This window comes from Denticeps clupeoides, unplaced genomic scaffold (genome assembly GCF_900700375.1).
Source record: "Denticeps clupeoides unplaced genomic scaffold, fDenClu1.1, whole genome shotgun sequence".
NCBI classification, from domain to species: Eukaryota; Metazoa; Chordata; class Actinopteri; order Clupeiformes; family Denticipitidae; genus Denticeps; species Denticeps clupeoides.
Genome location: NW_021629773.1, coordinates 22,470 through 49,364, shown reverse-complemented (window position 1 = coordinate 49,364; position 26,895 = coordinate 22,470). Strand labels below are relative to the sequence as shown.

Below are 26,895 nucleotides of genomic sequence, written 5' to 3'. Positions count from 1 at the left end.
AAAAATTCATATCAGTTAATATTCACATTGTAGAACTGCCCACCTTATTCGTTTATAGGTTTAGAGGTTAAAGGATTTGAATTAAATAAAATTTAAATAGAACATAAATATGATAAATAAGAGCTAATTTAATGAGCAATACCATACCAATACATACTGAAAGAATACATGATATAATTATGGAAAAATATTGGGATCATATGATTAAGATAAGTTAAAAGCACGTTTGCAGATTAATTACCTCAATCTCACTGGTAAAAGAAAGAGAAAAAGAGAATGAATGAAGCAGTGTCTTTTTGAATGTTTTGCTGATCCAGTTGCGGACTGCAGTCATGGCCTCAGACAGCAGATGCAGGCTCTTTCCAGATAGAATGTTTTTGACCTTTAAATCATTCATAAGTTACATGATACAGATTAGATGCTGAGGTAAAAAGAAACTCATAAAATCACAGTTTTTTTTCCCCAGAATTGATTTAGACTGGGTTTATGACTCATTGATCAGCTAGATAGTGGTATGGCTAGAACAGAAGCAAAAAAATAATTATAATATTTCACAAAGGACCACAAACTTCAAAGACAGCATATATGGGTCCACATTTTTTCATTTAAAATATTTAAATAGGCATGGCCAATAGGCATTGCTTGATTTTTCAGATCTTCAAGAGTTCAAATGCAGTAATATTTAAACTCACTTCTGGACTGAAACAAATGCTGAAGTCTGAAACAGCTGCAACCAGATTCATGCAAGTAACAGGAAGCTCTGTGAAGTCATTCCCATAGTAGGCATGCTGAACTCCTTTACAAATGTTCTTCAGCAGCTTCACAGATGTGGCTAAACACTCAGCTCCATATGCTTCAGAAAAACATCTGCAATAATAAGCATTGAGGTCATTGCGTCACGTCACTCGATTCACGTCAGAACAACAATCTAACCTAATCAGCACTGTGTGGGGTATATTTTTTCCCCCGCTATATACGACAAAGCTGGGTGTGTTGGATTAGCATGTTGCCAGGTCTAAATGTAATATTTCTGGAAAAATTGCTTGTTGAGACAGAACCCAAACATTAACATAAAGTTAAGCAATCTGAGCACTGATATTTTCAGATCATTTCAGCAATTTTGTGTGTGTGTTTGTGCATTTGTGTGACTGTGGGCTGAAACATTCATGTATCTGGCAACAATTCAATTGGAATTCCAACAATGGAATTCAACTTTCCAGAATGATGTGTAAAAGATTGTTGCATTAAAATACTACCTTATTCTTAATGTATGTATTTATTATCTTTCAATTATGTATTTTGGCAGTTCTGCCAAAACCTCAGACTGACATTCTTTGCTTTCTACCTAATGGACAGAAACTATTTTGAAAGTCCAGTATTATAAAGTCCCTATTACTAACTAACAAGTATTAAACATGTAAAACACAAGTAAGTTACCTGTACTCTTGTTGGAGGAGCCTACTCTGAATGTGCACCAGGGTTTTAGCCACACACTGTTGAGAAAGACAAAGGGCATCTGAGTAACAAGTATGTGCGAGATCGCAAAACAAGTCTGTGTTTGTCTTACGTCATAATTCATGTATCTTCCCGTTTGAATTTTCAAGGTGAAGACATGTAAAATGTCGCCCAGTTCAGCTTGGAGGATGGAGCTGCTATCAACAAGTTCTTCCAAATCCAGAAGCCACATCACTGATCTTGAAAGCAATCGGTCAACCTGCACCAGGTAGTCATGGTTCTTCACTAAGTTTAAAACAGCTCTAAAGTGAAAAAACACAGACACAAAAAAGCCTTTGAGAACATTCCTTAGCCGTAAGCTGCTAAAATTTTTAATATTTGAGTAATAAATTATTATACAAATATGATGTTCTTTTAAATTATGGTATAAATATGATGTTCTTCTCATTTCCATCAATGAATGAGCCAAATGAAAAGAAATAATACAGAAATGTTGGCATTAAAAAAATTTATGTACACTAATAAGGGGACAGAACGGCTCAAATTACCTTCGATCCTGCTCAATGTAGTAGAATGTATTTCCGAACTTCAGGTTGCTTAGTCCAGCCCAGGATTGTTCATTATTATTATGGCTGACGGTGAAATCAATGGGCTCAAATGGTTTGGACAGGTTATGCAGAAGATGAAACATGGGCAGGACAAGGACCCAGTGAGGCATCTTCTCTCCTTTTACTGTGCTGATTAGATTCTGCACCAAATCTGGCAGCCTGGGGACAAAAAATAACCACAGGAGAAAGACTAGAACATCAACATTATATGTCAAAGGTGATTATATGACTGACGTGCATGTCATTGGGTTCTGTACAGAAAACACACTCACTCTTTAAGGCACAAGAATGATCGCTGGAAGTCGTCCCAGTAGGACAGGAACTCTTCTTTGGGCAGCTTTGGGAAGCAGAGAGCCGTGCAGAGCCGGCAAAGCTCCCCATGGTCCAGCTTCAGGTCGTGCTTCTTCCAGACATACAACATGATTGTTGCAGCCTTCCTGTGGTCCTTGATGAATTCTCTCTTCCCTTCTCCCTCCTTCCGCAGCTCAGGGGTCACAAAGTCCAGCATGAACCTCTTCAGTAGTCTGCTTACCTGCAAGATTCAGATTTTCCGTATAAACGTGATTATTTACTATTTCTAGCAATATAGGGTAGAAACATAACAGAATGGCTGTGGGCATGTATGTGTATTATCAATCTATGATTAGACTTATTCTAAAATAATGGTAACATGTAACATGAAATTACGATTTGAATTTAAGACCGAAATCCTTTTAACTCACGTGTTTTTCATCATAGCCTAAAGCCATCCACTTCTCTTGTTTTTCTTCATACACAAACGGATTTGCGTAGATCTGGTAGAACTGTCGGAGTTGATTCAAGAAGTTCTTCAGGTTGACCTCAGTCCAGTCCCTTAAGAGGTCAAAGATGATCTGCAGCATGAATTGGGCTGCTATGTCTCGGCCCTCAATTACATTCTTCCTGGCTTCAGGCCAAATTCTGTCCTTTATTTTTGTCATTATGCCTTTGGAAGGTTCAGCACAGATTATATCATCGTACTGATGCCATTCTCCTGGGGAGGGAATGCAATGTGTCATCATTTAAGGTAGAGTGATAATAAAAATTTTTTTGGTAAATTTGAGGTTTAGAAATCATTTACATTTAACTTGATCACATCAACACATCAACTTTGAGGACCAAATGTTACATTTTCAACCCACTGCCAAGCACCATTGTATCAAGATAAGCAATAAAATTCATTTTACCTGTAAATGGTGCTAATTTCAGGGTTAATCAGGGTATAAATAGATAATAGATGCAAGCAATCACAATGTTCAATTATTTCAGCTCTCACCTTCCTCATTCAGCAGATGCGGTTTGATAAAGAGGCATCTGTTTGTGGTTTTCTGCGAGTCCAGTTTATAGATGTATTCATATTTGTATTCATCGTTCTTCATCTTGTACACCACGTATTTGTAAGGTATGGACTCTGATGCTGAGGCCTTAGTGGTCACAAATTTACCCTCAACCAGGAATCCATCTTTCCCCAGATCTCTGCGTGAGAAAAAAGGTCAAACTTCAACTGTATTGTCACCGTGAAAAGACACAAATGAAAATCTTTAAACCACAGCACATTGCTGCACACTGCAAACTCACCGAGAGATGAAAACCTCTGCGAGATCGGAATCCCAACCGCCAAGGCATCCTCCGGCGCGGATGAAAATTCTGTCTTCCTCTGGGGACACTTTGAAGTCCTTAGACAGAACAGCGTGGAAGTAGATGGTCAGTCTGTCCTCTGCCTTGATCTGCTGGCTGCGTGTAGGAAGCCTGCGTTGAAGTTGAAGTTACGAAGAGCTCCGATCAATTAAAATCGCTCGGGAAGGGGGCAGAGGTAGCGTTGACAAAAAAGGGGAGAAAAAAACAAGCTCACCGCTGTGAAGGGGGGGTTTCTTTCTGTGTTTTGTCACCTCCAGTTGTAGGTTTTTCCACTTTCTTTAAGGAGCCTGCAAGACCATCTCCTCCAACTTGGTCAGACCGCTGCACCTCATTCTTAACCTTCGCCCTGCCTTCAGGATCTACGCTGGTGCTCTTGCTGACCATCTAAAAAAAAAAAAGACACCAGCCAGTGAAAGTGAAGTGATTGTCATTGTGAAACACTGAAATGTGTCCTCTACATTTAAACCACCACCCTTGGTGAGCAGTGGGCAGCCATGACAGGCGCCCCGGGAGCAGTGTGTGGGGACGGTGCTTCGCTCAGTGGCCCCTTGGCGATTCAAGATTCCAACCGGCAACCTTCTGATTACGAAGCCACTTTCTTACCCGCTAGGCCACCACTGCCCCAATGCACAAGTCACACCCCTACGCTCAAACAAAACAACTCAGCAGCAGCTATTGCCCCTACCTCATATGATGCAGCATGCAATGGCCATTTTATTAGGTACCTCTAACGCTTTAGCCCATTTACTGCTGCACCCAGTACAGGTGAAGGACAGTCACACACTCCAAATAAATTCATAGGGTGGTAGTAGCCTAACACACTTGCCTATGAATTGGAAGACCCAGGTTCAAATCCCACCTATTACCATTGTGTCCCTGAGCAAGACACGTAACCCTGAGTGTCTCCAGGGGGACTGTCCCTGTAACTACTGATTGTAAGTCACTCTGGATAAGGGCGTCTGATAAATGCTGTAAATGTACTGCACCTCTGGGCTCGTTCTCGCTGATTTTTGCTGCTGCTCGGTTTCTGTAAGGTTGGCGTTCTGGTCTACTGGTGCTTGGGAGTTTTCTGAGGGGTCTTTCGTGCCCTTGGTGGTCTTGGGATGCTTAGTTTGCTGGCTCTGGGCCTGTCCTGCTGCGGATGGCTGGTAAAAGTGGAAGGGGGAAAGTGAGTGTTTACATCTACGACATCAACGCAGTATGAAAGTAACACAATACACTTGAGCACCTTTGTGTCCGACGTTTTTTGACGTGCTGCAGGTTGGCTTTGTGGCCCGAAAACCATTTGGGTGTTTGTTTTATTCTTCTCTCCCTTTGTGGCATGTTCTGGATTTTCAGTAGGTTTTGCTTTATTGCTCTCTACCTTTGCGGCTGGATTTTCTGTAGGTTTGGCAAGATCCACAGATTCTTGGGTTTTGTCTGAATCATCTTTCTTGTCCTTGGAGCCCTTTGGCTGCTGTTGCTGCTCTGGCAGACTCTGGGAGTGTCCCTTCGAAACTTGAGCAGCCTGGGGTGCAATTTTTTCCGAGCGGTTTGACAAGGGACGCTTCTTGCCTTTGTCATTGGTGGTTGTTTTTGTGTCCAAAGGAGCAGGGCCTGCACCCAAATTTACATTGGTTTGTTCAACATCATCCATCTCCACCTGGGACTGGATGACAGGATCTTCGGTGATATTGGATGGTGGATCATCCACCATGTTCCCTTCTGTTGTGTCAGACACAGATTGGACTTTAGTGTCTTCGACATTACGAAGGTCTATTTTCTCAGAAACGTCACCTCTGTCAGGGACAGGGTCGGGCGCCTCATCCATCCCTGAATCCTCACTGTCCGAGTCATCGTCAGCATCCCCGCCGTCGCCAGACTGTGTTACCTGATTGTCATTTAAGGAAATGTCTGACAGGTCAGAGGTCAGCGACTGAGCCCCACCAATCTTGTCCCCCTTCTTCTTCCTTTTTTTTCGACTTTTTCTCTGCATAGGAGAGAATGTTGAGAGTCAGTAGCCATACAGCTTTTTAGCAAATTTTCTGATCAGACATATATCTAGGGAGGATAAACCAAGATGAAATCAATACACATACAGTACAGGCCAAAAGTTTGGACACACCTTCCCATTCAATGTGTTTTCTTTATTTTCGTGACCATTTACGTCGGTAGATTCTCACTGAAGGTATCAAAACTATGAATGAACACATGTGGAGTTATGTTCTTAACAAAAAGTGGAGACCTGGCCTCCACAGTCACCGGACCTGAACCCAGTCCAGATGGTTTGGGGTGAGCTGGACCGCAGAGTGAAGGCAAAGGGGCCAACAAGTGCTAAACACCTCTGGGAACTCCTTCAAGACTGTTGGAAAACCATTTCAGGTGACGACCTCTTGAAGCTCATCGAGAGAATGCCAAGAGTGTGCAAAGCAGTAATCAGAGCAAAGAAACTAGAATATAAAACATGTTTTCAGTTTTCACTTTTTTGTTAAGTAAATAACTCCACATTCATAGTTTTGATGCCTTCAGTGAGAATCTACCAATATAACTGGTCATGATAATAAAAGAAACACATTGAATGAGAAGGTGTGTCCAAACTTTTGGCCTGTAATGTATAACTAGGGAGGACAAACCAAGGGGGCACAAATGATTAAATTAGTATATGTCAGGGTGGTAGTAGCCTAGTGGGTAAAACACTCGCCTAAGAACCAGAAGGTTCAAATCCCGCTTACTACCATTGTGTCCCTGAGCAAGACACTTAACCCTAAGTTGCTCCAGGGGGACTGTCCCTGTAACTACTGATTGTAAGTCGCTCTGGATAAGGGCGTCTGATAAATGCTGTAAATGTAAATGTAAGTATACATATGCCAAACTAAACTTTTTCTTCTGCATATATTACAAGACAATCGTTTAAACAACTTAGATTATTTGACTCATTCCTCCCGTAAAGGTTAAATGGCCTTTCACTCAATGCCCCTTCGGTTATCATACCTCAAAATGCATAGCAGAAATATGCACCTTTTTCTTTGGGATGGAGCTATTCTCCTCATGGGGACGTTTCGGAGACGTGACAGTCTGCTGGTTATCCAGTGACGAGTCACTTATCACTCCCGAGATCTCTTCTTTTGATGTCATTGATTGCGTTGACACATCAGAGCCTGGGAAAAGTGAAAATTGTGGCCATGCACACAGTAGAACTGATCAATGCACTTACTAACTGACTACTACAACACATATTTGTGCAATAGGAGGCGATTTCAAGTATTTACCGGCAGTGTGTGTGGTGGGATCCTGCAGCTTTCCACCACAGTTGCTGCAAAACTTGGCCTTCTTCTCCACACATCGGTGGCCACAGCCATTGCACTTCATCCTGCAGCCTTCACCGTCGTCTGCGAAGAAAACGAGAGAACATCAACTCGTTTCCCAGTGTCGGTTCAGGTGGGGCGTGGAGTCATGACAGCGGAAACCACCCCGCATGCTTTCCCTTTCTATTCGCAGCGAATAGAGAACGAAACTCTTTCGAGACAAACTGAGGTTAAAAAAAAACCACAAGACCTGTTTAAAAAAAACGAATGCTGACCGCACACGGCGCAAGACACGTGACCAAAACACACACACACACACACACACACACAGACACACACAATTTATCGACATTGAAATTTGTAATCGATTTAGGACTTCGACCAATCAGAGTCCGCCTGCTGGACCATTGACCAATGGCGGAGAAGGGCGGGACATAACCGGGAAGCTCCGGGCGATTCCCTTCGTGTGGGCTGTAAACTGGGTTTAAACATTCGCCCGACGCGAGTCACGCAGCCGCAGTAAAAGCCGCGCGAAAGTGTTGTTAAAGTGTTATTAGCGCGCCAGGCGACTATGGAAGTTGGAATATTATCCTCGGACAGGATGAAAGGTCAGCGTCGCCACACGTCACTTTTTCAGCGAGAAGTGACATGAAAATGTATACTTTGCCCCCCCCCAGAAGCCAGTTTCTATCCGTAGTCTCGCGAGATCTGGCGGGCATCGCCGTTAGCGCGCTAGCCGCAGCGTTTGTGTCGAGTTGGCCCAACACTGTGCAATAAAAAAAATACATTTACACATATTTAGATATATTGGTGCGTGTGCGTTTCGAACGCCACGCAAAAACACGGAAAGCAGCCACACTTCCACACGCCCGCCGTTAGATGACAAAGTACAAAACGCCATAACCGAGGCGCGGCGTTTCGCACTTCACCTGGCGTCTGTTGACAGGAAGTCAGCCGGGTCCCATGCCGTGAGTACCGAGCCCGGCCCGCCGTGGAAGCGACCCCGCCGCTGCCCGCCGCCGCCGCCCGTGTTCCGACGCGGAAGGAAGACGAGTTGCGGTGCTCGTTTCGTTTCGTTTCCCTGGAAATGGGCGTTCTCCGGGCTGCGGGCGACACCGAGCCGAGCGGGGGGACCCGGGCTGCCGGGCGCACCCTAATCTCCGGATGGATCAAAGTTTTTTTGTTTTTTTGTTTTCTTGCACTCGCATTTTGTCAAATTGCATGAATAAATCGGACCCGGGCGCTGTTGTCCGATGCACTTGTTACTGCGCACAACTCAAATACCTCAACAGGATAAAGTTGGGCCAATCACCAGTGAAGTAAAATAAAATAAAAAATAAAATTACTACGCAGCTATAAAGCAGCTGCACGGTGACCTTTAGTCCGAATGAAGCCTTGTGACATCGAACAGGAGGAACTGAAAGTTTCAGGGAATTCCAATGCTGATTCTTGTCATTAAAACATCTCTACTCAGCGGTGACCCTCCTACTTACTTTATTGATACGGTGCCGCTGTGGCTTGCTCAGCATTTGCTGCAGGAATAACAGCGTCTTGGCCAGGTTGATCCAGATAAGCTGCACATGGGGGGGACTTCCCGGTGGGGGGATACCGGAGTAAAATACTTTCGGTCACTGTGACTCAGCAGAGAGGGGACATGTTCCCACCGAAGCCCTCTGGGCCTTAGCGATCGGATGTGTTCGTGAAACGTAGAAACTGTGTGGGAGTGGCCTAGTGGGTAACACACTCGCCTGTGAAGCAGAAGACCCAGGTTCAAACCCCACTTACTACCATTGTGTCCCTGAGCAAGACGCTTAACCCTAAATTGCTCCAGGGTGGGGACTGTCCCCACAATCTTACTGATTGTAAGTCACTCTGGATAAGGGCGTCTGGTAAATGCTGTGTATAAGAATCACTGAACGCTCGAGGTGTGAATCATGTGGGGAGCTCAGGCATTCTGGTACACACAATTGGGGTCAAAGGGCAGCATAGCTTACATCAGCAAAGCCGGTGAAAGCTTTCTCGCTCCCTGGATGATTCGGTGCCGTCAACACCACAGTGACTGGCAGACGAATCTGAAAGAAATCTTAACAAAGAACAAAATGAGCAAATGTTAGCCCTTTTTTTTTTTTTTTTTTTAGAGGCACGTTCAATTCCATTGATCTAAGTCCTCGGACAAAGTGTTGCCACATGAGATCTCATCTGTACGACTCTGTATCGGCACAGCAGCGACGTACCCTGGGTCTTTGTGTAGGACCAAACATTGATTTTAAGGAGTGGTGTTTTCACCGCGAACTTTGGTCCGGGCAGCAGCAACGAAGCAAACTCAGATTAATGGGCTGGGTGGGCCACCAACGCTGCTGCACATCACCCGACCACCGGTAAGAGAGCAGCTAATGGAAAACTAGTCAGTTTAAGGTGGTGTGTAGGGTGGTAGTAGCCTTGTGGGTAACACACTCGCCTATGAACCAGAAGCCCCAGGTTCAAATCCCACTTACTACCATTGTGTCCCTGAGCAAGACACTTAACCCTAAGTTGCTCCAGGGGGGGAGGACTGTCCCTGTAACTACTGATTGTAAGTCGCTCTGGATAAGGGCGTCTGGTAAATGCTGTAAATGTAAATGGAAGTGGTTAAAACATATTTGAGCTGCCCTGTGATTTTTCTGCCCTTGTTTTTACTCATAAAGTGAAGTGATTGTCACTTGTCATAGCAGCACAGCACACAGTGAAATTTGTCCTCTGCATTTAACCCATCACACTGAGTGAGTGAGTGAGTCACTTTAGCTTCCAACTAAGTATGTGGGATGTAATGAAACCCAAACTTTAAAATTGTATATCTTAGTCACCTTCAAAATCATTATTAAAAGTTCGTTTACAAGTGTGGGATGGTCTGATGCAGCAAAATGAAATGAAAAGAAATAAACTGCTAGTTTTGAAAAAAACACCACCCGGGGGCGCAATTTTGGATCTGAATTCAAAATCACCTCCAAAAATCCATGCAAATCCTCACGAGATTTTTTTAATTTAATATCGTCAATATTTTACGTAGCGTTGTTTATTGAGAATTTATTTACTTACTTATTTTTGCATCAGTTTGGTTAATTTATTACCTGATTTTGATACGTCAGAGTTGTGACAAGTTGTGTCCAACTTAAAAGTTTGGCGCATGCACGTACAATAAATGATGTGACTCATGATGCAAATCCACATTTCTTTGATATGTGCGGGGGAGTTCTGTCGACACCTGGCAACGCCGGAGCCCCCGCTCCTTATAAAAAGGGGGACCGCAGGACGGGGGAAAGCGTGTCTCCAGGCGCCCTCCGTCATGCACGCATCCGTCAGGTCGCCGGCTCTGCTGCTCTGGCTCCTCTCCGCGCTGCTGTCCACCTCCAGCCCCGCCGAGGCGTGGTACAAGCAGGGGACCGGCCCCAGCTTCCACTCCGTCGGCCGGGCGTCGGGCTTGCTGTCCGGGCTGCGGAGGTCTCCCCACGCCCGACGCACGTCGCCGGAGTCTGACGGGTCCGCGGAGAACCTGGTGGGGAAGGAGCTCAGGAGCGCGGTGAGGCTTTCAGCAGGTTGGGTGGAGGAGCGGAGCTGTCCGTTCAGCACCTCCAGATTTCAATACAGTTCAATTGCAAATATTTCTGTAGAATATTAAAAAGAAAAAAATAAACTATTTGGCATTGTTTTATCAAACTTTTTTAGGCTTAAGTATATGTAATATGCTAAATTAATAATAAATGTAATTGAAAAAATTAAAGTACGTTCTTCAACAACGCTAGTTTATAATTCTAAAGTAAGTGGATTGGATTGAAATAATATTAAGTTAATACACAGTATTGCATAAAATTATTGTGACTAACATTTCTTTAGTATTTCAAATATTCATAAAGCTGGGTCAAAACAGCCTGATAAGCGTATAGTAAAATGGGCTCAGGACGTTTACTGTATGCTGTTTTTTCACAACTGTTGCATAATATAATTCACTTGTTCACACACTCATTATTGGGCCAAAACAAAATTGTTTGTTGCAAATTATATTTATATATGTAATTATATATTTACATGTGTGTTCTATGTGTTAGGGTTTTATATATATATAATATATATATAACAGGAAAGGAATTGTGTTGCTTGTTTTCAGTCAGTCTGCATCAGAGACGTATCTCCAGACCTGCAGAGCTGCGAGCTGCTGAAGGACGATGTTGGGCTGGTTCTGTGCACGGGCCACATCTTCCTCTCGCTGGACTCTCGGGACTGTGACAGCAGCGCATGAAGCCCTGCAGAATAATGAACGCTTGTCGATCTCCCAATCGTGGCCACCGACCAGATTGTGTTGTAACCTGTAGTGTTTTTTATTGGTGACGTATCTGTGCTTTGAGGAAGGGTTGCCGGTTTGGACAGGGTGGCTCTTTAACAGAGTTGGGCTTCGCTGATCTGATTGGTCCGTCCCTACATATCACCTGTCTGGTTCCACCTCATAACTCTGTATAATCACTTTAAATGGGGAGGTCAAGGTCAATGTGAAGGCTGTGTGTTCAGACGCATGGATGTACAGTTCACATGTTTGTAAATGAATGAATTTCTGATGATGTGATTAAAACACAAAAATACAAAATCTTCAGATTCAGAAAACTTTATTAATTAAGTTGCTTATGCAATTATTGCACTTACATGCCAAAACACAAGACAAGAGCAATATACATAAATGAAGAAATAAAATAAAACCCACATAAAAAAAAATGTCAGCTACATTGTGGCAGTCGCAACAAAAATGAGGAGAAAATGTTGGGAAGTTCTGTCACCCCTCCCAACATTTTCTCCTCATGACAAAAATTTCTGCTTACAAGTGTGTGGTCTTAACACCGCTCTCCTCCTGAATGGTGCATATTGACCATAACAGAATGACCACTTGCCTAACATTGAGTAGGTACTGCTTTGGTCATTTGTACCAGTGCAACAGTGTTTAGGAAGGTGCTTTGTATCAAAGTAAAATCCACATGACTGCAAGTCCTAAAGTGTCTTCACCCCACACTGCATCTTCCCACACTGCATAATCAGTAGTGACAGGGACAGTCCCCCCCAGAGACAATCTGGGTTAAGTGTCTTTCTCAGGTACACAATGGTACTTAGTGGGGTCTAAAACTGGGACTTTGTGCTCTTCTGGTTTATAGCCAAGGTTTTTGCAGGCAGGGCACCATGACTGGCCTGTGGCTAGGCAGCTCCAGTCACAACTGTGTGTTCTCAAGCCTTTTCATCCGTACGCTTGTTGCCTAATTTATCTCACCTAAAATTAAATCAGTCTAGTGGCCTAGCGGTTAAGGAATTTGCCCCATAATCAGAAGGTTGCCGGTTCGAATCCCAAGGTGCCACTGAGGTGCCACTGAGCAAAGCTCCCTGTCACACACTCCCCTTGTTTGTTGTCATGTTTCCCAACCCCTGGATGGGGATGTGACACTGCCCACTGCTCACCAAGGGTGATGGTTAAAAGCTGTCCTGTGCTGCACTGTATCACAATGACAATCATTTCACTTTCAATATAATTCACATCACGTGGGTCATAATGTTATGGCCCTCATGGCCATGAAATGTCATAGCACAGAAACAAATGTCAAAGCTTTTCTATGTTACTCAGGAAATACATGGAATAGCTGCATAGAATCAACGCACAACTGGCTACTTTTCCGTCATTTTCTGAGATGAAAGACACCCACGACAGTTAATTACGTGGACAAACTGAGCAATAATTACCCCCAGCACGCAGTTGGCGTTCAGCCTTCCCCCCTCGATCCCGAGGCACCGCCGGTGACTCACATACTGACACATAACCGCCCAAATGAGTCTAATTAACGTGGCGGTTAAAGCCGCCTCCTCGGCTCCCTCTGGCCGCTGCCGTATACAGATCCGCACTAATTACAGACCAGGGCGACCTTCGTCCGGTGTGTTGTGCTGCTCCCTCACAGGCTGCTCTATCTACCCGGTAAAATTAATTAGGATTCATGAAATGACATCACACCACTTGTGAGTCTGTGTGCAATATTTTTTTTCCTGGACAGATACCACAGGACCCGCCGGATAAATAAGAAAAATTAAATGTGTGGGTGTGTGTGGGAGTCCCAGCCAGGCCTGGGGGAGTAACACGTAGCCGAGTTTTATTTCCCATCTCTGGCGTATCCCATTTGCAGGTGTGAGCAGCTATGACTGCCCCGCAGGCCCCATCTCACCCCGAGTTCCTTCCTTCTCATCATCCGCCCGAGGCAGAGCGGTAGATCAGGACAGGCCGCAAGTTGCACACATTACACCAAGGAACAATGAATTCTATATTCCACAATCCGATCCCCCTTATTTACTCATTCATTTTATCTCATTTTCAAACTATGGAGACAGGGCACAGGGACTTAGATGGTCCGTTCATCAATATTTCAGCCATCTGATTCATCCCCCTGCATGATACCATCCGACATATAGATAACGACATATGAATATAATGGCAGTTCCAAATAAAATGATGATTGATATTAATTTAGAATTGAAGTTGAATGAATATTCCACTGTTTCCTATGAGGGCATGAATAATTAGAAAACATTCAGATGGAATGAAATGCAATCCAGTTTCATCAGCTTACCAGTGGTCAGTTTCCTTGTAAGGATCGGATTTACTCAATTTTACCATATTAACTCAGAAAGATAGATAGATGCTTGCAACAGGCACCAGAGAGAGATGGCAGAGGGAGGGAGGATAAAGTGTGAGAACTTTCTCGCTGTTTTAATTCCACCTGAAACTTCAGGACGCAGACATTATTCATAGAGCAGGTGGAACCCGAAGCCAGCAGGCAGATCGAGAGCATGCATTTTTCAGTGTGGTACAGGTGTGTGTTGAGATTTGGGAAGGCTCCCCTCTACAGTAACTCCAGCAGCATGATCAAAAATTAATTAAGAACAGCAACACATATTACAAATATTACAGATTTAAAAACAAGTCAAAGAACTGAAAAAAATGATTCTATAATTGATAGAAATAGGGAATGTTTGAGCTGTGTGTTGCAGAGTCCTGTGTCCATAAAATTATATCCGTTTATCTCTGTCGCTTTCTGTCATCATTTCACCATAACTACTAACACATTCACAGAAAAGACATTTAAATGCAAACACTGGCTTTCTTTCACTTGGATTTCTTGGAGTGAGTCATTTTCTTCACGCACATCTGTGTGTGTAGGTATGAGCCATCTGTGAATTATTAACACTACATGACATAGAGTTATTTTTCTTAGAAAGAGAAAAAAAAATCATCTATAGAAAGAAGTTGAATAAATGTACCCATGGCCCCCAAGCTGGTGTACTCTGCAGAACTGGCTGTGTGCGTGTTTGAGGGAGAAAGTGAGACAGGCATGAATGAGTGAAATAGCAATTTGTGACCAACAACAGACCTTTCTTTCAAGACCCATTTGAAAGAAATGCACGTGCTCCATGCTCTGAGGCACATTGTCATGATATTTCACTCGATTTTTCATCATCAAAATCCCAGCATTGTTGTGTTAAAATTAAGCCAAATGACAAACAGCAGTGACGCCCATTTACACCTTTGCTCACAAGCGAAATAGACAGAAATTGGCATTCCCGACAAATCCAGTGGTTGCCTAATTTGCATAATTTGGACACAAAAAAGCCGGGCAGTGGGTCTATGATTAACTTTTTATGGTTGACATAAAATCCTGGTGTGGGCTTCCAATTTCTGATCCAGGAAAAGACCCTCACTGCAAGCTGCTAGTACTTTAAACTTTAACATAATTCATTCAGAACTGTGCTGCTGCAGCCTGTGTCGTTCCAAGCTGAAGAACACTCACATTTCGGCCAGTGTCACACTTCTTTTCTCGTCACCGTCACTCCGTGTGAGGACTGCAGTGGCTGTTAAATGAGCCGGACCAGGGCGGAGATGAGCTGCATGGAGGTCTTCAAAGAGCTCACGTAGAGTGAGAAAGGCCAGAGATTTTAATTGGAGCTCTGACGCCCCAAGGTATTGGGAAAATAAAATGAAGTAAAAAGTTTGAAAACAGTAAAATGAACCCTCAACAGTCAATCAATACAATGTCACCTGACGTCCCTCAAAATGACCGCGTGAAAACACAACCGTGTGAGAACTGGATGTGCTAATCGACGCTCCTTCCTGTGAACAGACCCACAGCTCTGACTGAACTGGAAATGCCAGCAGAGTCATTTCGCACACAGGGCGGCCCTCCCGCCGAGCGCCACCACTCATCGCCAGGCACCAGTGTGAGGTTGAAGGTCACCGGTGCACCTGTGTTGCATCATAAACGCACAGAAACAGCCAAAGCTGCAGCAGAACCCGATGTCTGCAGATGCTGATTACTTTTGAGGAGAATTTTTTTACTTCTGCTGCCAGCTGCCACCGCACAGCAGCTTCTAGCAGAAGAATCCAGGTAATTGCCAATTAGCCAATCCAGATGATTCAGTCGAACTTCTACTTTCTGCAACTGCAATATCAGAATGTGCACAAACCAGACAAGCATATGGCTTAACACATGGTTTGAGCTTTTTAACATCGCCATATCATTTATAATGACAGATATTGTCTATATGGTCTACGTACACGCTTTTATTGTTGTTCTAATGAAAAGTTTTTAAATGAAGGACCTGGTATTTTGGATTCCCTTTGCTGGTTTGAGTTTCAGTTTAAATCCCCGATTTCCTCACAGTTCTCCTCACTGTTTGATCTACTATTGACAGACTCAGCCATGCAACCAAAAACCCACAAAGCCAGAAGTGTGAACCAGCACGTTCCTTTATCTCTCACCACCCTCCCTGAGAGGCTAGTGGTGGACATCCGTGAAATGCCCAGTGGCCTAGTGGGTAAGACACTCGCCTATGAACCAGAAGAACACAAAGTCTCACGTTCAAACCCCACTTACTACCATTGTGTCCCAGAGCAAGACGCTTAACCCTGAGTGTCTCCAGCAGGACTGCCCCTGTAACTACAAACTGTAAGTTGCTCTGGATTGAATGTGAACGGAAATGCTTCTGTTCGCTGGTCTTCATAATGAGGTTCGATTCAAATCCAGTCTCCTGCAGTCCAGTGGACTAAATAAATTCAGACAAGATTAGCTGTAAAAGTTACATTTTACACGTTTCACATCTTAATTTCATCCCATTGTTTCAGGTACGAGGATCCCTTATGGTCCCCATTTGCATTTGAAGATGTAGATTAGATTAGAAGATAAATAATACCTGCAGAGGAAGGAGTCAGTAAGCACAGCATTTTATCCTTCCAACACGCTTCTTATAGCATAGTACATTATGGTATTGAAAATGTTGATGACTTATTTGAAGGTAACCAATGGTTTAATGCTGACGTTTTGATATGGTGGAGCGCAAGGTTTTAGACTGGGTGTTTTAACAAGAACATACTTGCCATTTGTTCATATGGAGCTTCACTCAGACCAAAAACCTACATATTAGTTGATGATGATACGTTAGTCTTTCTGCCTGTGTCAAGCAGGGACGAAATGGATGGATGGATAATGGCAAATTACATATGGGGACATGTAGTATGTACTTTTTTGACCAGAAAGAGTGAGTATGCAGAAATGCGATGAACAAGGTTGAATTATTTGTGCTGCAAATATTCACTGCCTTCAGATGCCTTTCCCAGGAGTGCGAGTGATGTCAGACACGTTAACTTTACTTACGTCCAAAATAAAATGCAGGCTCAGCGGGAAGGACATCTGAACTGCCAATTCAGAAAAGTGTCTGACATGAAGATGTTCTACAGAGATTATGAAGATGATTATGCAGTTTCTCTGTATGCATACTGAGCCAAAACATCTTCACATTAAGTCCATACATAGATGTTTCCAAGAACCCTTAATTAAATTGTAGCCTCAATCAAACAATTCAAAATGTATTAAAAAATAATAATGCTTCGTTAGTGGTTGCCAATATTTGGCGGCTTATTTATTTATTATTGAGCTGTGCATGACCACATAAATGTGGGAAAGTTCCACAGATGGAGACGTTTGAGGGGGGACACAAACACATGAGGTGGGTTCCAAAAGGCAGAATTCCAACAAATAACGAGCAGCAGAGACAAACAGGTCCAAACGAGGATCCCAAATAAAGCAGCCAAGGAGACTAAGTAACCTAGACAGGCAATGACGAGAGCCAAAAGGGACAAAACGCAAAGATTATACGAGCATCACGCCAAACAGGCATCAATTAAATTTAAATAAAGACTGCAGACAAAACAAGAGGGGCGACTAGTCAAAACAAAGACCAAAACAAGTTCAAGGTCAAAGACTTTTACAAATTGCTGAAGGCTAACGAAGGATACAGTGAATTCACTGAATTGAAACTCTATTACATTATTTGCACATTGTTACTCTGCACCTTCGTGACCACATTTTTAGCACTGCCTGTGTCCTCTGTTCGCACTTTAAGTAGCTGGTTTGTCTGTCACACACGTACACTTTATGTCGGTATGTAACTTTGTTGAATTGTTACATGGAGCACCAGGTTTCACTATGTACTGTCTATCGTGTATGTAGCTGAAATAACAGTAGAGCTCAACTTGAACTTGAAATTATTACACCGCTGCATTCTTGCTCAATTGTTTTTTTGTTATGTAATTTTAGAGGAACTCAGACAAGTCAGTTGATTTTTTTATTACCCCAGAGTTTAGCCACTTAAAATGACAGTCATGTTACACAGTGCAACAAAACACCCAGTGCGTCCTCACATTTTTTTTTCTTTGACAGTTAAAACATTTTCTAACACTGCAATTAAAACCGCCATTTCACTTGCATCTGCACGCCATCAAGTTGAGCTTAAAGGAGAGAGGGGTACTCCGCAAAAGCTTCCATTAGATTTTTTAAATTGAGGTTAATGAGTTTAAAATTCATTTTACATTCATCTACAACATAAGAAAAACAAGATCTATACAGCGTTTACAACAGGCCAGTAGTTGTGTCCTTGGTAATTTGTGGCTTTTGTGAGCATACATGAAAATGTTTCTCTTGCTGGGAAAGGTATAAAAAAGGCTGCAAAAAAGTGAAAAAATGAAAAAGCAATCAGATACATATTGTTTTAAACACACTTTAGATGAACACTGATTTTTTTATTCCACACTGGTTTTGACCAATGCTTCTGTTGTTCTTGAGAAATATATAATCTATTATTATTTCTGTAAATAAAAAAAAAGAGCTCTTAAATATTACCCACAGCTTTTCAGATGGAGAAGGCTAAAAAGTGGTCCGATATGCCATCTATAACATTGACACCTGTGCATAAAACGAATGCTATAAATAAACATGGCAGGCACATGGTAGAAGCTGCCTGAAGTCTACACATCCAGAATGATCCAGGTGGACCAGGCAAATGCCACCTACTGTTGGCATTGCAGGCATCTCAGTTCAATTGGGTCATATTTCAAGGCAAAATATTTCTACTCTCATCTGCTCTGACCCATATGTCCACGTAATCTATATTTGATCCACAGCAGCAAATTGAGGTCTGAGGAACGCTTGGCTCCCAGTCCTGTTCCTGGAGGCCAACCTGCTGAGCTTTCAACCTGCCTTGTACATCATTAGGCTGTTGACAATAACCTGACAATGGTTGGAAAAGGAAGGGGGGGTGTCCAGGAACATGATTGCTAGGTCTAAAAAAAACAGCATCATTTCGCCACTGCAATAAATGCCGAATGTTCCCATTTGGCATTTCGTTATTCCAACCTTCTGTGCTTCCAGCCTGCCACACGCAGCACTAAAAGTTCTTAATCAGCTGGAGAGAAGAACCTTCTGGCTGGGGAGGGGGGTCTCCTGGAACAGGGCTAGGAAACCCTGCTCTACAGCCAAGCATTTCGCAGAAGCCAATTCATCAGTGCTAATCAGACATGATGGTATTCAGTGCAATATCGTCAGTGAGATGTATTTTTTTTTTATCTGAATAACTAGCACCCTCTTGTGCTCGTTTAGGATATCTTGATTTTTTTTGTCTCCTCCAGTGGATGCCATTGGTCCCAGGAAGAACGAGGAAACACACCAAGAGAAACACTTCATCTATGGAGTTGATCAACACTACAGTCCAGTTGTGTGTGTATATATATATATATATATATATATATATACACACACACACACACACACACACACACACACACACACACACACACACACACGGGCCACTTGTATAGAATCAGAATTGTATAGCCATGTGTATAGAATCAGAATACTGGTCTAACAAACGTACACACAGACACACACAAACACACACCAGATTTTAAAGTAAACACATTTGTTGCATTAAAGACAATTTCTCGTTATTTGTTAGCATCTGCTAGCTTCAAGAAAAGGCATACATAAAACAGTGAAAGTATTTAAAAATTAAGGTCCGAGGCTTCTTTTGGGTCAACTGATATTGGTGTGCTTTTGCATGGTTTCAAATTCAACTTTGCAGGTCAAAAGGTGTTTAGATGGGTTTAGATGCAATAAATTGTACTCTTTCCATTTCCATTCCTTCATTGTAAACCCAAACGTGTCCACTTCAAAGGTAAAGACCAAAATAAATGTTTCATACAAATAAGTTTGCAAGCCAGAATGTCAACCGAGCCCTAGCCCAGCTGTACAGTCCAGCCCGTATACAACCTCTTCTTAGCATTGATGCTACTGGCAGTGTGAGACCTTCTGAGGTCATGGACCTCGACTGTCCAAAAAACACACCAAAAAAGTGGGCTCAAGTAATTTCTGTTAAGCACAGTGCATCGCACATCGCAAAAAAAAGAAGGATATTGAGCACGCTTCACCAAATGAGTATGTGTATGTTGGGAGGCATCATGATTTGGAGAGATCACTGGTCAGTGCGTTACCTGACCTGGACTATACAGCTGGGAATATACAAAAGGTGTGCTATTTGCCATTGTGGCTGTCCCTTGGCCCCAGATATGCAAATGTTTTTTTTCTATTTAGGTACAAATGTGCCCATTAAATTATAATCTGGTATTTACCATTGAATTTATACTTTTTTTCACTTGGGTATACAGAAGCATTGCCATTCTGTGTGTGTGTGTCCATGCACTCTCCTGTCATAAACCTGAGTGAATCAGTGTCCTTTTGGATGAAAGTTTTCACTTCCCTTCATACTGGCCACCCATCATTGCAGTACAAGAGTTTGTTTGTGTGTGTCTGTAGGGGTTAGTCAGTCTCTGAAATCTCCATTTGGGAAGGTGAGGGTGTGTCTCGGTGTCCTACGCCACAGCCTGCGTTCGCTCTTTGGCCTTCTCCTCCTCCCGACTCTTTATCGCTTGGATCACAGCAAGCTCCTTTGCTTCCTTCTTCTGGTTCCTGGCCTCATAAAGCAGCCTGAAACACACACAAACACACTGAGGTGGTAGCAGCTTAGTGTGTAACACACTCGCCTATGTACCAGAAGACACATGTTCAAACCCCTCTTCCTACCATTGTGTCCCTGAGCGAGACACTTAACCCTGAGTGTCTCCAGTGGGACTGTCCCTGCATCTACTGATTGTAAATCCCTCAGGATAAGGGCGTCTGATAAATGTCGTAAATGTAACGGTTTAGGGAGAGGGTGTTTACCTGTTTTTTATTATCCTCTGAACAATGTTATCGGTGGTAAGACTGTTCCCACTGTCCACTGTCCTGAAGATACCTTTCTTCTTGGGTACCTGCATTTGCACAACATCAACACAACACACCATTCAAGAAAAGTGCAGATAGAAAATAATGACTAGAAGTTGGTCCTTGCGAGCGACTCACAGCATATGGGTCATAACCCCCCCGGTCTGGAAACACCTCCGTCTTCCCATGGCAGACCAGATCCACCTTAATACAGGAAACCATCAATCCAGATAGAAGTTACACATATAGACAACATTTTCCGAGGCAGCCGTTCCTTGTGCATTATTTGCTGAATTTCAAAACCAACAGCCCAGTCTGTTAAATATATAAGCATATTATCAGGAGGCCCTACCTTAAAATGGTCCAGCAGGTCTTTAGTGATGGTGTAGGGGGCACCAATAACAACCTCAGACACATGCTGGGAAAATATGAACAATACATTCATCATCATCATCATCATCATGCAGTCAGCAGCGGAGGTGTACAGGTTTGTGTGTGTGTGTTGTGCACTGAGAAAGGGAGACTCACTCGACAGGCCAGCACACTCAGGGTCCTCTCGTGAATATTCATAATGGGGTAGTTCTTCCCTTTGTAGCGGTTGACTTCCTGAGAAAATAGGAATTTTCACCACAACACTATGTCTAATGGAATAAAGCCTATCCATTAGAGATTAGCAGCATTTAAATTTTTTTACTACTTTTTCATTTCTCTCTAAAATAAACTTGTTACATAAAATGCATTCCATTGTATATGAGAGTGAAAGTTTGCAACGTACTTGGTTTAATTGAGGGGAAGTGAGGGTGGGACACTCACCTGGTCAAAGTGTAACCCCACGATGATGTATGGTTTTTCAGACAGTTTATGCACCGCCTCTAAGAAGTCCACGTGACCAATATCTGAAGATGTGACCATTAAAGAAGTAACCAATTGCTGTGGCACTAATGTGAAGTAAAAAAAGTGAAGTGATTGTCATTGTGAAACACTGCAGCACAGCACACAGTGACACAACGAAATATGTCCTCTGCTTGGTGAGCAGTGGGCAGCCATGACAGGTGCCCAGGGAGCAGTGTGTGGTGACGGTGCTTTGCTCAGTGGCACCTTGGCGATTATGGGTCTGTTTCCTTACCCGCTAGGCCACCACTGTCCCTACCCTGAGTATCATCACCCAGGGACCCAGAAGCCATCCAGGAATATCTTGGACAATCTCTTACTCTGCACTTAAGCTACAGGATCAGTAGCTCTGGTTAAATAAGGACATCTCAGTCTGCCTTAGTGTGTGTGTGTTTAGCGTTAGAGGGTGTTCAGCAGGATACGGAACAGGTCAAAAGCTCCAGCCACATAAATGATGGTGTCTCCCGGCTGAGGCTCCTGTCCTGAGGCGAACTGGATGATTTTCTGGGACGTCTGTAGGAACTGAGACACCCCCGTCCAGGGACTGCTGCCCCTTGGCCCCTGAAAGCCCACAGATGAAAACACAAACTGGACAAAGTTGCAGTAATTAATGCTGACCTGTACAACAACATAATCACACAATCAGTGTACTCTAGACTTTTTCCAATTAATTTAATAAATTATATGTTTTTTAAAGGATATTTACATGCAGTGACCATGCATATTTCTGTGCATCTACAACATTATTAAAATATAATAGAGTGATTTTCCTGGTTCCTTCTAATTCTTCAAAATGTCAATATTCTATTAGATTCCAAATGATGGAAGTTAGCCTACTGAAAAGTCAGGTAGGAAGACGCCACAGCGCCCACTGGTGGACATTACAGGTTCAACATAGTTCTACAGCTGCTGCCAAGTTAAAGTTCCTGATTTCCCACAGTTCAGCGGGCTTGCAAGTGAAAAACTTCTTTTAATTGGGGTGTGTTTGGCCTTGTATTTGTGCATGTTGTTACCAACAACAAAACCCTTTTTGCTCAAGATCAGTGTGACAAGGACACTAGAACAGAAGGACACACACACACACGCAGGCCTACCTTTCCAAAGTTGTCTGTGTGCTGTTGGTAGTCTGAGCTGGCCTATACAAAAAAAGAAGTATGAGTGTGTGTGTGTGTGTATGTGCGTGTGTGTGTGTGTGTAGCAGTACGTACTATATTGCTGTGGTGGGCCTTTGTCATGAGCAACATTCGACCCACAAGATCTGTGGTGGAGACTCCCTGTGTCCGGTTACACTCTCTAGAAATACAAAGCAATCACATACACACACACGCACACATATCTCATATTACATATTGTAGTAAATTTCATTTGAATGCATTCATAATAAATACGTTGTATACATGTATATAGTACAGTATAACTAGTGCACAGTATATTCTGTATGTATAGTGTGTGTGGACCTGTATCTCCCTGTTTTCTTCACATCCTCGTATGTGTCTTTGCCATCAACTGTGAGTGTGATGTCATCTAAAAAAAATGGAAAACAACATACAAATTTGAGAAAATTCATGTATCTCATATTTGTACGGGACTTATTTTAAAAATGTGTGTGTGACGTGCAGCTTATGTGTGTGTGTGTGTGTGTGTGTGTGTGTGTCAAAGTGACTCACTGGCTGATTACTGAACTGTTTTACTATTCTAATTTATTTGATTAATAATCACATGCAACCCTGTAGGGAACCTCCTCCTCACCGAACCTGGTTCCCGCACACCCAGGACAAAAACAAAAATCTGCCAAGACTCCAGACTCCCAGGAGCAACACAGACCCTGTCAGAGTTTTTCCCCCCCAGAATGCTGCCAGAGCAGTCTCTGTACCCCGTCGGTCCGCTGGCACGACCTGTTGGCCTGAAATGAAGGCTTTGGCTGGAGGGAAGCATTCCTCTCTCTCTCTTCGTGTGAGCAGAAGCAACGTGATGACTGACTGCAATCATCTGATTCCGTTACTACACTTTGGGACATCTGGAAAAGGACCAAGAGTCAAAAGCAGCCTGGCGGTCTGAGGATGAAGAATTTTAAATGAGACGCTGAATTACAGGGAAAGTGAAGTGATTGTCATTGTGATACACAGCACACTTTTAACCATCACCCTTGGTGAGCAGTGGGCAGCCATGACAGGCACCCGGGGAGCAGTGTGTGGGGACAACGCTTTGCTCAGTGGCACCTTGGCAGATCGGGATTCGAACCGGCAACCTTCTGATTACAGGGTTGCTTCCTTAACTGCTAGGCCACCACTGCCACAGATACCAAATACTTGGGTTTGCTGGTGTCTTAGTATCTGGCAACCAGTGGTGGATTTTGATATGGGTGACATGGGCAGTTGCCCAGGGCAACATCACGGGCATCGGATTTTAAATTTTTTTTTGCCACGTGCGTGTCCATGCTGCCCTGACATCATGATTGCATGCACCGATCTATTTTCTATTCCCAGTTTGCAGGGAGTAAGGGTGCCTGCTGCTTGCCGCAGAGGGAGGGGGCGGCAGGAGATTCTCTGACTGGCTGGAGCGGCATTCTAATATCCAGCTCACCAAATAAAACAAGACGCTGAAGAAGCTCCTTACTCGAATTGTCAGTCCCACCTTAAATACTAAATAGTTCAGCGAGGCTTACAGCCAGGAACTCTGTTTCAGAAATAAAGAACTGTATAAATCTGTTAAATCTGTATATGATGATGATCTCTGTGCCAACTCAATATCCTGAACTATTAAAAACTTTTGTGGCCTAACACTGTTTTCACTGAAAATTTCACATGAGAACTGTGCATTGGACCAAAGAAATATCTTGTTAAGATATTTTGTTAAGGGTAAAATAGGATGTGTAGAAATAGTATCACTAATACCATTCTGGCCCAACACATTTTCTCTGTAAAAATTGACCAGAGGGGGTGTTTGCCCAGGGCACCAAGCAGGTTGGCACCGCCCCTTCTGGCAACCCAATTCCATTCCAGCCGTGCACCTTATTTCTAAAAAAAAAAAAATCCCTTTTCTCTTGGATTTTATTCCAGGTCCAGATATTAGTGGTCATTAACCAAATTTAAGTCAAATTACTGTAAAAATCAACATTTACATAGTGTGCAATTTATCAGGCACCTCCTGTGTCTCCTGTGACTCTGTGGTCTTTTGGTTCATAGGTGAGTGTGTTACACACTAAGCTACCAGCACCCATCAAGGAAAATGCAACCCCACCCCATGCTCCAGTCAGTATGAAGATGGGCAGAAAGAATGGCATGTGTCTTTACCTCCATGCACACAAAAGTCACAGCTGTACTTGTCCAACGTCTGCAGCGTGGTGACGTACGGCGCTCCCTCCACCAGCTCGTCCACCCACTTGATGGCCCGGACCATCTTATATCGCTCCTGCTGCGTGAACACTGGGGGTCCTTTGTGCTTGGAGATCTCTTCTGCATGGCAGGAAATTTCAATAGACTTTCAGGTTATATTTACAGTACCAGTCAAATGTTTGGACACACCTACTCTGTGGTGGGTATGGAGACTAAGATGGAGACATTTTGAAGAATCCAATACAAGAAGCATATTTAGTATTTGTTGAATCAGGAGAAAGTGAAGTATGTTTGATGAATCTGTTTTTTCAGAGTCGCCTCTTCATGGCTGCTTATTTACTATTGTCATCATCAAAATCCACTTCATGAGATGCTCATTAAACATGAGTGAATGATAAGTGTTCAGCATAATATCCTTCAGGAGTGGTGGAAACGTCCTTGTTGTCCAACTTAAGATGGTGGAGAGAAGACAAGAGTGTGAAATGCTCAGCAAAAGCTTGGAGAAACTCAATGTTTCTTCTGTCTTTAGTTTGTTCTATAATGTAAAAACCCATAGGGACCCATAAATGACTGGTAGTGTAAATAAATTTAAAGAGTATAAATGACCCGCCTGGCAGAAAAGATCAACTGAATCATTCTCCAAATAACATTCTCCAAATGTTTTGAGTTTAAAGCTGAACTGTTCCTGACTACACAAACTCCCTTTCCAGTATTATTAAATTATTCTGTTTATGTCACTAGCTGTGCATAACTTTCAAAGGTCTGGGAGACACAATAATTATGTGCCAAAAAGTAATCTATCCAATGTCCATATGTTCATGTGCCATGTATTTTAGAATGCCACGTGACCTTTAAAGTGACATTTAAAAAAATGTAAGTTGTGAAAAATATATTTAGATGTATTTTCTATAATCAGAATCCCTTATTAGTTACATTTGCAGCATTTATATCAAACGCCCTCATCCAAAGCGACTTACAATCAGTAGGTACAGGGACAGCCCCACCCCTAGAAGCAACTATGGTTTAAGTGTCTTGCTCTGGGGTGGTAGTAAGTGGGGTTTGAACCTGGGTCTTCTGGGTTCATAGGCGAGTGTGTTACCCACTAGGCTACTACCACCTATGTTAGCACTGATAAATCCCTTATTAAGGATACATTTAACATAACATTCCCATTATTAAATGTCATTTTAATACTGTGATACTGTTATGTGTGAACAACTTAAAGGGCAAAACAGTTCAATTACTTTTTAACAATGAAGTTTCCCCGGGACATACCACACCAACAGACCGTGCATTAATCGTGCAAAGCCCTCAACAACAAGTGGCAAGCGATTTCATTATCAGCATAACGCATTTTTCAGTTGTGTTAATAGGTGATGACTGTCCTGCAGATAATACCAATACACCCTTCCTGTATGTATGTTAGGGGTGTGTGTTTACATGTGTGTGTGTGTGGTGTGTGTGTGTGTGTGTGCCAATACTCACCAGTCTGTGTGAACTCCCACGATCAGGTAGTCCCCATAGCCTTCGCCTGTCTCAGCTGATTGGAGTGTCCCATAATGCACCATGTCATAGCTGCGGAAAGCACAGAACACAGCATCCAGATCTCAGCAGTGACAGACACAAAGGCAAGAGGTTGTGTCACGGGGTACATTTCTACTCAGCACAGTCAACTGGCCAAAAGTCAGGATTGTCCAGTAGATACGTTGATTCGCTGCAAAAGACTGACCCATGTCCAACTGACTTCTGTCTAAAGTGAATCAGTTTTAAATATATTTATCTATTAAAAGTACTATTGCACATACACCGCCCTCTGCCTCGCTCACAATGTTTTCGTAAGTTAACCCGGGGCAAAATAATGAAGTGATTCTGTAGTGCACAGAGCAGGGCCGCGAGTGTGAGCGCGTTTAAGGAGGGGTCCACCTACCCCAAGGACACGGCAGCGCCAGCAGCCATGCACTTCATCCTGAAAGGGCCGAGAAACAGTGAATATCGACAGAGCTGTGAGAAGGTTGTCAGGAGGTTG

The 26,895-nt window shown here is 43.1% G+C and overlaps 3 protein-coding genes across 5 annotated transcripts in view; 1 reads left to right on the top strand and 2 right to left on the bottom strand.

Annotated features, from left to right (window-relative positions):
- The window catches only part of LOC114773806 (E3 ubiquitin-protein ligase rnf213-alpha-like), a 35,764-nt gene extending 27,618 nt beyond the window's left edge, over positions 1-8,146 (bottom strand). The window contains 15 exon segments of the mRNA XM_028965970.1: positions 242-382; positions 693-867; positions 1,438-1,493; positions 1,568-1,757; positions 2,004-2,222; positions 2,336-2,595; positions 2,786-3,075; positions 3,358-3,557; positions 3,660-3,830; positions 3,934-4,103; positions 4,706-4,864; positions 4,948-5,688; positions 6,690-6,856; positions 6,968-7,087; positions 7,933-8,146. Of these exon segments, the coding sequence (XP_028821803.1) occupies positions 242-382; positions 693-867; positions 1,438-1,493; positions 1,568-1,757; positions 2,004-2,222; positions 2,336-2,595; positions 2,786-3,075; positions 3,358-3,557; positions 3,660-3,830; positions 3,934-4,103; positions 4,706-4,864; positions 4,948-5,688; positions 6,690-6,856; positions 6,968-7,067 (3,039 nt within the window). The 5' untranslated portion in view covers positions 7,068-7,087; positions 7,933-8,146.
- On the top strand, positions 7,456-11,618 carry LOC114773807 (neuropeptide B-like). Of its 2 annotated transcripts, none has more exons than XM_028965972.1 (3): positions 7,456-7,611; positions 9,142-10,559; positions 11,145-11,618. In XM_028965972.1, exons 2-3 carry the CDS (start codon positions 10,194-10,196, stop codon positions 11,274-11,276), a joined length of 498 nt encoding a protein of 165 aa, XP_028821805.1. In that variant the 5' UTR covers positions 7,456-7,611; positions 9,142-10,193; the 3' UTR covers positions 11,277-11,618. The 2 variants fall into 2 exon arrangements, with proteins under 2 accessions (XP_028821805.1, XP_028821804.1); XM_028965971.1 differs by having other exon boundaries at positions 7,456-7,971.
- A 7,700-nt stretch (positions 11,619-19,318) lies between these two features.
- On the bottom strand, positions 19,319-25,009 carry LOC114773810 (ethanolamine-phosphate cytidylyltransferase-like). Of its 2 annotated transcripts, none has more exons than XM_028965975.1 (11): positions 24,828-25,009; positions 22,992-23,058; positions 22,743-22,827; positions 22,629-22,670; positions 21,957-22,122; positions 21,457-21,539; positions 21,172-21,249; positions 20,996-21,061; positions 20,782-20,847; positions 20,602-20,690; positions 19,319-20,367 (listed from the first exon to the last, which is right to left on the bottom strand). In XM_028965975.1, the coding sequence occupies exons 1-11, from the start codon at positions 24,931-24,933 to the stop codon at positions 20,253-20,255; spliced, it is 963 nt and encodes a 320-aa protein (XP_028821808.1). In that variant the 5' UTR covers positions 24,934-25,009; the 3' UTR covers positions 19,319-20,252. The 2 variants fall into 2 exon arrangements, with proteins under 2 accessions (XP_028821808.1, XP_028821809.1); XM_028965976.1 differs by having other exon boundaries at positions 21,957-22,095.
- Between the last annotated feature and the right edge of the window lie 1,886 nt (positions 25,010-26,895).